General features: G+C 31.2%; 1 protein-coding gene across 1 annotated transcript; it reads right to left on the reverse strand.

The window, feature by feature from the left end:
* Positions 1-10,382: 10,382 nt before the first annotated feature.
* On the reverse strand, positions 10,383-11,810 carry EAE98_009903 (uncharacterized protein; the record flags this gene model as incomplete). Its single annotated transcript, XM_038957524.1, has 1 exon — positions 10,383-11,810. One exon carries the CDS (start codon positions 11,808-11,810, stop codon positions 10,383-10,385), a length of 1,428 nt encoding a protein of 475 aa, XP_038805987.1.
* Between the last annotated feature and the right edge of the window lie 217 nt (positions 11,811-12,027).

Genomic DNA, 12,027 nt, shown 5'->3' on the forward strand with positions numbered 1-12,027 from the left:
TAACCTACCCTAACCCTAACCCTAACCCTAACCCTAACCCTAACCCTAACCCTAACCCTAACCCTAACCCTAACCCTAACCCTAACCCTAACCCTAACCCTAACCCTGATATTCAATTTAAAATCCCCCTAATATCAAAATAAATCCCCCTGATATTCAATTTAAAATCCCTTAATATATTTTAAGATCCCCCTGATATACAATTTAAAGTCCCTCTAGTATTTAAATCGAAACACCCCAATATATTATTGACTTTGTAAGCTCTCTAAATACTAATTTTTGCCCTTTATATATCAAATCAAGGCCCCTAAATTTTGATTTAAAACTCTAATATCAATTACCCATAATGCTCTATATATATCAACTATACTAATTTTATATATGCTCACCCATATATAAAAAATTCTAGCTTTCAATATTAAAGATTATAGGCTATTGAACCACCAAACTTCGAAATAAGAGGCCCCTAATATAGAACCCTAAGTCCTCTAAATATAAACCCTAAAGCCCCCAAAATCAAAAATAAAAGCCCCCTAATATAAAACTGATAATCCCTCAGATACAGAACTAAGAGCCCTCATGATATAAAACTAAATCCCCTAATATTAAAAATAAGAGCCCCCGAATATAGAACCTGAAGCCCCCAATATCAAAAATAGGATTCCCCTAATATAGAACTAAAAGCCCCCAAGATCAAAAATAAGAGCCTCCTAATATAAAACTTATAATCCCTCAGATACAGAACTAAAAGCCCCCAGATATAATACTAAAAGCCCCCAGATATAGAACTAAAAGCCCCCAGATATAGAACTAAAAGCCCCCAGATATAGAACTAAAAGCCCCCAATATCGAAAAAAAGAGCCCCAAATATAGTGCTGAAATCCCCCTATTATAGAACTAAAAGCCCCTGAATACTACTATATAAGAAACCCCTAAATATTAGACTATAGCACTATATCATCAGGATTGAATAGCGCCCTTTTAGCCTATAGACTCCTAATATTAAAATATAATATTAGAATTCCAATCAAAAAGTTATAGGATTAATTCTTATATTATGGTACCCAAAAGCCCCTATATAATATAGCCTTAGTGCCCTATATATATCAGCTATACTAATTCTATATATGCTCACCCATACATAAAAGGATTCTAGCTTTCAATAATAGGGTCTATAGGCTATTGGAACCCTAAATATAATGATATCCAAGGCCTAAATCGAAAAGGGTAAGCCTAAAAACCACTAATATTAGAATCACCATATATTGAATGGTTTCAAGCTCACCCCTTTCATATACCCATAGGGTCCTTATTAGTCGAAATTTCATATACAATTGATTTCTACGAAAAAAATAATTTCCGACAAATTCGTTTACGTGCAATCAATACTAATAATACTAGCTCCCGGTGATCCACTTATAGGCATATAGTACCTATAACTTAGGCTTGTATAGCCTATAACCATTGAATCTAAGCTCACCGGGAATAAGTTCACCGGGAATAAGCTCACCGGATTTCAATCACCGGGAGTCGTATATAGGCATATAGTACCTATAACTTAGGCTTATATAGCCTATAACCATTGAATCTAAGCTCACCGGGAATAAGTTCACCGGGAATAAGCTCACCGGATTTCAATCACCGGGAGTCGTATATAGGCTTAAAGGCCTATAACAGAGCCTATAATAAAGCTTACTAGGACTTTTAGCCTATAAGGGGGCCTATATTAGAACATCACCGGGAATAAGCTCACCGGTATTAAGGTCATCGGGATTAGTCTTTTTATATATATATCTCATAATATATAATCTTTTCATATATATCTTATAATATATAAGCTTTTAATATATAGTCTTTGAATATATGATCTTAGAAATGATAGTCTTTTAAAATTGTATTTATTATATTCCTTTTAGTATTCTTTTTAGTATTGTTTTTAGCATTCTTTTTAGTATTCTTTTTAGTATTCTTTTTAGTATTCTTATTAGTATTTAGATTAGTATTTAGATTAGTATTTAAATTAGTATTTAAATTAGTATTTAGATTAGTATTTAGATTAGTATTTAGAATTTATATTAGTATTTAGAATTTAGATTAGTATTTTAGTACTTAAATTTTTCTTTCAATTAGTATTTCTATTAGTATATTATTGATATTCTTATTAGTATTTCTATTAGTATTCAGATTAGTATTTCTATTAGTATTTCTATTAGTATTTCTATTAGTATTTCTATTAGTATTTAGATTAGTATTTAGATTAGTATTTAGATTAGTATTTAGATTAGTATTTTAGTATTCTTCTTAGTATTCTTCTTAGTATTCTTCTTAGTATTCTTCTTAGTATTTCTATTAGTATTTAGGTTAGTATTCTAAGTGGTATTCTTATTGGTATTTGGGTATTTAGACTTTTCTTCGAATTAGTATTTTGATTAGTATTCGTATTAGTATTCTTATTAGTATTTAGATTAATAGTAAATTAGTATTAGGTGGTATTCTTATTAGTATTTTAGTATTATCGACGTTGTGATCATGTGATTCAGTTACCCCACATCACTTTTTGGTGGTCACCACCGCTCTCACCACCTATATATTGAAACCTTTTTAGAATTAGTACAGATCGATCAATTTAAAAGATAATTAAAATCTGTTTTCAGAATTCGATAAATTCATTAAAATAAACCCTAGCTTTCTATAAAATATTTATCAATTTCCTATTATATATTGAATTTGAAGTGGTGACCAAATTCCCTTATTTCGCGGGTCACCACTACCCTGTTTTCGAAAATTACCATAGCTTCCATTCGACCTCTCCAACCCTAAGCTTTAGGGTTAACTGTACAGATCGATCAATATAAAGAATATCGAAAAAGTAAGATCAGATATGAATAATTCAATTGAATCTCTATCGAACCCTTTTTTCAGATTTTCGAAAAGCCCAAAATTGGAGCGTGGAGGAGTGGTGACCAAATGGTGACTTTTTGGGAGGGTCACCACCCCCCTTAGGGTAGTGGTCACCACCGGTGCTGACCACCAAAAAAATCCTTAGAATAATAGTTAGGATTCCTTTCTTTTTGATATTTGTTATATTGAATCTGAACATCAATCTTTTGCTGAAATAATATATTAAAAGTCTTTTGTCCAATAAATACTCTTCCTTAATGTAATTAGGTTTTTTTATATATCGACATTTACTTAATACCTTATTTACTGCCCAAAGTGTATGGATCTCTATACTTAAAAGTGTATTCTTATAAGCTAATCTTTCTATACCTTTAGCTAGAGCTAGTACAATCTCAAATATAGGTATAGGAAAGCTTGATTAATAACGATTGATTCGAGATTTAACTAATATTGATTGAAAAAAAGCTTTTATAGGATTGTAAGGAGTTTGAGAGGTTCAGAGGTTTAAATTGACAAAAGGAGGAGGACTAGGTGTATATATTCGAATATCTAATTTTGAAAATATTATTTCAGGATTAAAGGGGATTAATTCTGTTTCTCAAAATCCAGATTTTATATTCTGATTTGTGATCGATTGTTGATATACAGTTTTGAAAGCTATAAAGAATTCGATCTTTGAGATATAATTGATATATGCCCTTATAAACCTCTCAATTTGAGTATTATATTTTTGTTTTAATCTATTAAAATATCCGATATCAAATGGTTGAGTTAAATGATTTGAATGCGGTGGTAGGTATATATATATAATATTATTCTCCTTGCAATATAATTGAAAAGATATGGATTCATAGCTTTCATATCCGTCTAACACCAACATTCGGTATTTGCCTATTCTACAATCCTTTATATATTTATCGAAATATTTTAATTATTCCAATCCTATCTCATTATTCGTCCACCCATTACTAGTAGGTTTAATAGCCTAATCTGTAGGAAGATTGGTTTCCGTATACTAATTGAAAAGATACACCTGCCCTTAAACCACCAGGAATAAAGGTATAATTTCCTCTACACTACTACTACATATAATCACTATCGCCCATTCCCTATTACCTGGTTGTACTGCTTTACTCCTATTACTCCTCTCAGCACTAGTAATTACTATACCAGCATTTATAACTCCCATCATAAAGCCTGTTTCGTCGAAATTCTACATATCGCAATCTTATATAACGTAACGTATGGGGAGCTCGTGCATATGAGGAGTTCGTACATTTTGCCCTACCACCCTACCTACTAATCCCTACAACCACCCACAATAGGCTATAAAAAAGCAATTGTTAAAGTATATACCAAAGAGGATATATAGAAGGCAATAACTAACTGAAAAAAGAAAGAGTTTAAATCAATTCAAACTACAACACTCCATTTTCAAATTCTAATTCAAACACTACATAACCGAATAACTGAACAGAAAACTAATGCAACAGTCTATAAAAAAGCCCAAATACTATCAAATACAGAAGAAAAAACCCTAAAACAATGGATTATATATCTTACCAGTACTGGATATCCAGCAACTCCAGCGTTGGTTATAGAAACAACTGAAAAAATTCGTTAGGGATACATCAAGCTTAGTTCCTCCTTACATTCTCAGTATACTCAACTATCTCTAATTAGCCACAAATGGCTCTACCGACTCTTAAATCGATATCTTATACTAAAGGGAATGTACTCTAAACAATTAGAGTTGGCAAAACAACAAGGGGCTATATACGATAAGATCTCCCAGTGGTTTAGTGTATTCCGGTCGCGTTTTGCTAAACAGAAATACAAATTCCAAAACATCTACAATATGAACAAAACGGGATTCACGGTAGGAACTACCCAATCTATGTGTATAATAATCGATTTTACTCAGAAATCTAACTGGAAGACTATATCTAAACAATAAGAATGGATAACTATAATTGAGTGTATCAATACTGCTGGTGGGGCTCTCCCACCCATAATTATATTCAAAGCCAAAAACACTAATTCAAGCTGGATATTACAAGAAATACCATCGGATTGGAGATTCTCAACAAGTAATAGCGATTGGACTTCAAACAGTCATGGATTTGAGTAATTGCAGACTGTATTTGAGCCTAAATCTCAACAAAAGTCTGAAGACAAATCACAACTACTCATTGCAGATGGCTATTCCAGCTATATAACTAGCAATATGATCAGTTTCTATATCAACAATAATATCAACCTCCTTATTCTATCTTTCCACTGCTCCCACTTACTCCAACCACTAGATGTAGGGGTATTTGGCCCAATAAAGAAATACCACACGCTTGAGATTGATCAGCTTATCCACACTAACATCACGCAATTCCAGCGGGCAGAATGGGTGACATTATACCAAATTATTCGTAAAAAGGCCTTATTTATCGAAAATATACATAGCGAATAGAGAGGTGCTGATTTAGTCCCGTTTTGTAGTGGTAGAGTGCTTAATTAACTATCTATACCCTTCCAACCTCAATCTATTACCTCCTAGCGATCAAGAAAAACCCTTCAGCTAAACCTCTCGGTATTGAAAAGCTCTCCTCCTAATGGAACAAAACTCCGGAAAGCAAACTTAGTATTTAATTCAACTTTAACAAGTAACAAGCCTATTGCAAGTCCAACTTGTCGATATGCGAGACGGGTAACCCAACTACTCGAAAAGCAGAATACCAAACTTGTAGTGATTCAAAAAGAATTTGAAGAACAAAAAGCAATACTCAATCAACAAAAAACTTATAAAAAGGGCAAGAGGGTTAGATTGCAGAGCCAATTTGTCTTCAGTATTACTAAAGTATTGAAAATCGCTCGAAAGGCTGAAAAGAGATCGGTCGCAAAAAAGCTACGGGGATGGCCATGTAAAAGGCCTATTGAAGAGATAGAAGAGGATAAGGAAGAGGAAGAGGTACTAAGTGATTCTATTGATTCAGATTCTACTAAAAGCTGTATTGTAGTCGATTTCAAGTAGTTTTTGGTAGGGTAGTGGGGCAAAATGCACGAACTCCTCATATGCACGAGCTCCCCATACGTTACATTATCTCATTTGCATTTCTTCACCTCACTCGAATTTCTTTCTCTCATGCCAACTCCTAAATAACAATGGCAGCAATACAATTAACTTGAATACACACATTTCTTCCAAAACTTGTCATTTCCCCAAACTAAAATATATATTTAAGCTTAATTTCAAAGATTTGTTAAAAGTGTCACCAAAACTATTATAAACTACCTACCTACTTATACACCCTATAACAGAGTGGTATTACTATATCCGGAAATCGATATATAATCTCTTTATACTTGAAATCGGCTATTCGACAGATATCTTATAATTGATAACAATTCTAATACACAATATATCATAATATCCAATCTCTTTTATCAAATTAGTACGCTTATAAAGCTTCCTCTTTAGCATTAATCTAATCAAATCTTCAAAAACATTATAAAAAGAGATAATTGAAACAACGATTATAAAAGCGTTTTATATCGAATCGATTTTCTAATTTTTCAAGATAAAATTACTCTTTTTCTTTTTGGCTTTTGTTTTTATTAATAATTGATATTATTCATTTGGTTTTAAATTAATAGTTTATTAAAAGCTTTGCATTTAAGTGGCGTTTGATAATTAACTAAGAGGTCAATAGATTATCTAGAATTAAGTGTTTATAAATATAGCTTTACAAATTATATCTAAGTTATTCTTTTAAATCCAAAAAATTCTAAATATATATGTTATTTTCTACTAATCTATTGATATTCTATATTTATAGAGATAATATGACTAAATGCTTTTTTTATTCCTTTTGTATAGATTATATTAATTGTATTAGCAGTATGTGCAGTTTGTATATTATTTCAGTTTTCAATTGTATTTATATTATAATCTTTTCGAAATTTAGTTTACTGGATGTACTAGCAAAAAATCGCAATTACTATATACCGCTAAAGAAGAATATTTGTATTTATATTGAAGTACTATTTGAATTGTTATATTAAAATATTTATTAAGTAATTACTAGGTTATAGTAAACTTTGAATCTCCTTTTTGATTACTTAAAGAAAGATTAAAACACTTAGGTTTTTATTAAGAATAAGTATATATAACTGTTTATAGAATAATTAAATCAATTAAATATAATAAATCAGAAGCTTACTTATTACTTCTGGTAGATATTAGTGAATGATTTTGATTAATTCTGAGATATTATAGTCCTTGTGATAATAGGTAACAAAATTAACAAGGTTATTCTCTATAAAGATATTTCGCTGTAGTCCGTAAGCAGTATTATATAGCTGAAGGTTAAAAAGCTCGGTTCCTCATATAGACTGTTTTTCAAGTATATAAATGAGAAGAAGCAACCGCTTAAGGAAAGTATTTGTTTTTTAAAAATATTACTTAATAGTTTTATACCACCATATAATCTTTATATCTTTTATTAAAAACTCTTACTGTAATTAATCTTTATTAAGAATACAATTAAGCAGCTATCGATTATACCCTTGGAGGTACTTATTTCGAAGATTGTCTAAAAAACTCTAATCAAACTTACTATTAACTAGATTATTTTTCAGTTTGTAAAGATTGATTGTCAAAACAATATTATTTCATTTTTCATTTAGATATATATATAGCAACTTCTTTAAAAGCAATTATACTATTATTATCTGAATTGATAAAAACTTTTTTAAATCAATTATTCCCAATTCTAAGCTTTTATAATTAAAAAACTTGTTATTATTAGTTTAAATAATATATTCTAAAGAAATAGTAACCTTATTAATCTACTTATCAAAACTATACAGCTTTTGTACCCAGTTTATAGGGGAATGTATGTTATATACTATAAACTGCTTTTGTATAATATTTAATATATTAATGATATGTAAGACCTCACCGCAATCAACTGAAATTACTGTTTTCTAAATAACAAGAAGTTGAGTTATTTTGATAAAGGTAGAGAGATATGGAGTATAGTGTAGAGAATTACTAAAAATAGCGTTCTGATTATTTAATAATCCAGGATCTTTAATATCAAAAACTATTATAAAGGCAATAATAATACTATCATAAATTATATCGAATAAAGTATAATCTAATAATAAGATATACAAATGATTCATAGTATAATCAAGGTTTTGCTAAAATAATACTAGCATTATTCCAATACTTTATTGTTTCTATATAAGATTGGTTATTATCTGTATTACTTAGTCAAGAGTGATTGTTTAAGCATTAATTATATAATAAAAGAGATTAGAATCTTGATTAAATTAAATATATTGATAGACGAAGCTTAGTAATTGCTTTTATATCTTTTTGTACTTGATGTAGGTGTTTTCCTGTAGTTTGTGAACTAAAGAGAAATTGATTGTTTATCGAGTAAGGAAGCTATTGATATACTGCTAATCAAATATATTGATTCGATTAGTTCGAAGGGATTTGTAAACTTAGTTGATAAGGTGATTGAAGGATTCAAATATAAGAATAAAATGATTATCCATTTGATTAAAATCAAACAGAAAATAAGATATCAGAAGCTTATAAAGGTATACAATTTGACTTAAATTATAACCTCAAAGATATTATTTTTATTAAATTAAATCCAATTATAAAGAAACTTCAGTTTTGTAATGTAAAGTAATAATAAACTTAAATACTTAAAGCTTTTGAATTAAAATCTATTCTACTTATTCTCAAAGAATTGTAGGAAGCAATCTGATAGTAATTGTCGAAGGAGATTGTATATAAATATTTATAATATTTATCGATTTTATATTATAATTAGATTTACCATTATTAATAAGGAAGTATTATTATATAAAACTTATTATGTAAAAGGTTTAATAAATAATAGGAAAGTAGATCGAATCCTTAAATAAAATGTATATTTTAATGTCTTTAATCTTTTGGTTTTTATTCTATTGATGAATCTTTCTTAAGTGATTAATCATAAGTTCATAAATTCGAATAACAAATAACTGATTGAAATGATACAATTTATAATAATAAGTATTATTATAGATTCATAAATACTGAATAAACAGTGTATTTATTAAAATATGTAATTACTTCATTTTACATGGAGATAAGAGAGATTTTAAAATAAAGAGGCGAATATATTCTTGAATCTTGCCTAACAGTACTGTAGATTTATAATAATTGTACAGATAACACATAATATCAATAAAATAAAAAGTATACTTATAACTAATATAGATTAAAATATTAAAGGTTGAATCAAAATGAAGAAAATCCATTGTATAAATTTGTTCTTGATATAAGAGAAAATTGATAAAAAGTGATATAAAATAATAAAATAAATAATTGAATAATAATAATAGCAATTACAAAAATATATTATATAATATCTGACCCTAATCGATAGAATAATTAATTGATTGAATTAATATAAAATTGGATAAAGGGAACCTGACCCTAAATAAGATTATCAAAACTTGAAGAGCTTTTTTTATAAAAACTACAAATCCCCAAAACCTATACAAATCCCTTAAACCAAAAGATAATTTCATTCTAATTACAGATTTCAAGTTTTAACTCAAAATAGTTTCAATATATACAATATCACCTAAAAGATTGCTTTGATTAATAAACAAAATACTAAATTAATAGAATACTTATCTACCTTTATGCTTTATCACTTTCTGTAAATAGCAGGCAGTCAGTTTAATGTATATTCCAGTGGAAAGTAATTGTGGTATATACCCTCGAAAATTTTAAAAACGCTATATAGCTCAAAATTTTATGAGGATTTCAAAAATAATATTATTATTTTGCTAGCTCCAATATTACGTAAGATATTTTGTAATACCAGTTGAATAATAGTAATACCAGTAAAAATGAAAAATAAAAAATCAAATTTTATATTTATATAATAAAAACTATACTAAAATATTCAGTTTTTAATTCTATTTATAGTAATATGTTATAAGATTTTCGAAATTATCAATATTCAAGCTTATAAATAAGAATTAAAATATTATAAAAATAAAGAAAATCGTATTTTTCTAAGTCAAAAACGAACTAAGCCCGATTCGGATAAAAATTATATCATTTAATTCAGTTTTTTTCAAAAAATTTAAAAAAGCTGGTTTTAATAAGCTAGCTCTAATATTAAGCGAGATATTTTGTAATACCAGTTAAAATTCTAAAAATAGAACTTAATAAGGAATAACGCTAGCAAAAAAGTAAAAACGCTATTGAATCCCAAATTTTGAGTAGACCCTAAATATATATATATACCCTAATTTAACCCTAAAAACCCTAAATATTTTGTAATACCAGTAAAACTAGTGATACCAGGTAGTAGGGTGTTAGGAACTACTAATTGAATGCTTCACTCAAAGCTTAGCCCTCGGAAGCAATTCTCCCCTTGATAGCGATGTCCCTTAATAGTGATGTCCTATTCCACCTTTACATTTCCCGCTTCATGATCGTCAAGAAGGTTTCGCATCTTGTTAATGTACGGTACCTCCTTTTCATGCATTGCTTGCAACACGAGCTGCCGCTTTTCGGGATCATCTGGCAACGCTGGTTGCAAGTTCTTGAACATATTAAGGCGTGATTGGCTCAACCAGATGACCATTTTTGGCTCTGTCCTCCATAATGACGTATTTTCAAGATCTTGGACTCTGGTTCTAAGCCAGTCAGTAGATTTGCTAGGGTGCGATATCGGGCGGCAGAGAGAATTTTTCCTTTCGTCATCATCGTACACAGCCTCGACATGGGCAATCAAGGCGGCACTAAATACTTGCTGGCAGGTGCGGACAGCCTGAAGAGTGATGTTTTTGCCGTTGAATACGGGAACCGGCTCGTATCCCTTCAGCCCATCAGCCGTACAATCGATATAGAGCGTATCAAGCACAGGATTGAATTCACCGCGTTCCAGAGTCACCTGACTCGTAGTGATCTGTTTCACCCGGCCCATGCGGACGATATTCTTGATCTTTTTAATCTGTTCGTATTCCGCGAAAGATACTGTAGCGCAGCGAAACATGGTAGGCCAGACGTCCTTAGATACGCGCAGCATGACCCCGGATGCTTCTAGACGTTTGAACCAGTCATCTACGGATGTGGCGGCCATGGTCGCTTCGACCCCTAGTCGCATGACCTCTTGTGTCTTCTGTACCTGGACAGATGATTCCGCGGGCTGGAAGAAACTTCGATCCCACATCCAAGAGTCGCGTGGCATGATCCACGTGATTTTTGATGGATCAATGCCCATGCTTAGCATCCACAGGCAGGCATCGATGCCAGTCTTGCCAGCACCAACAACAGTATAATTAGCATAAGGCCGAGAGACTTGAGCCAACTCATTTGGTGTAACAAGTTTCACATCGTCCGCAACACTATAGACAGGCGGGCTCATAGAAGGGACCTTCACACGCATGAAGGTGGCATCGACAATCCGAGTTTTGTTTCCGACAGAATACTTCTTCCCGGTGACAGTGGAGTAGAACTCGCCACCACTAGTATATTCGCAAAGTGGATAGTAAGTGACCCGGTTAGATGGTAGGAGTTGTTGCGTTAGGATCCGCGTATAATAGGCCAGGATCTCATCGCTGCTTGCAAGCTCTGCCAAACCGCTATTCCAGCCAGTCATGTCAATCTTGTCTTCACCAAGGTCTCTGGAATTGACGCCGTAGAAGTTAGATGGCTGGTGGAGGCGGACAAAAGGATAGGCCTTATTCCAGTGACCACCTGGGCGGTTGTAGCGATCAACAATAGCGAACGTTGCGTCCTTATTATCGGTGAACAAGGTGTCGACGAAAGCCATTCCCATGGCTCCTGCACCAACAACAAGATAATCGACAGTAATTATCTCACTCATTTTGACGGTACAAATGGTAAGCGTTCTTGATAAAGAATTTGATGAGTAATAGTGTAGTTGCAGAGGCTTTTGTACAATGTTTGATTGGCTTCAGTTATAGGCTTAGTGAAGTAATCAAGTTTGATACTCATTCAAAGTTAAACAAGCTAACTTAAGAGCGAATGTTGCGAGTTTTGGTGTGAGTTAGTAGTCTATAGTTGAGTTATGAAGGAAGATT

Source organism: Botrytis deweyae, assembly GCF_014898535.1.
Source record: "Botrytis deweyae strain B1 chromosome Unknown BDEW_032, whole genome shotgun sequence".
Lineage (NCBI taxonomy): Eukaryota > Fungi > Ascomycota > Leotiomycetes > Helotiales > Sclerotiniaceae > Botrytis > Botrytis deweyae.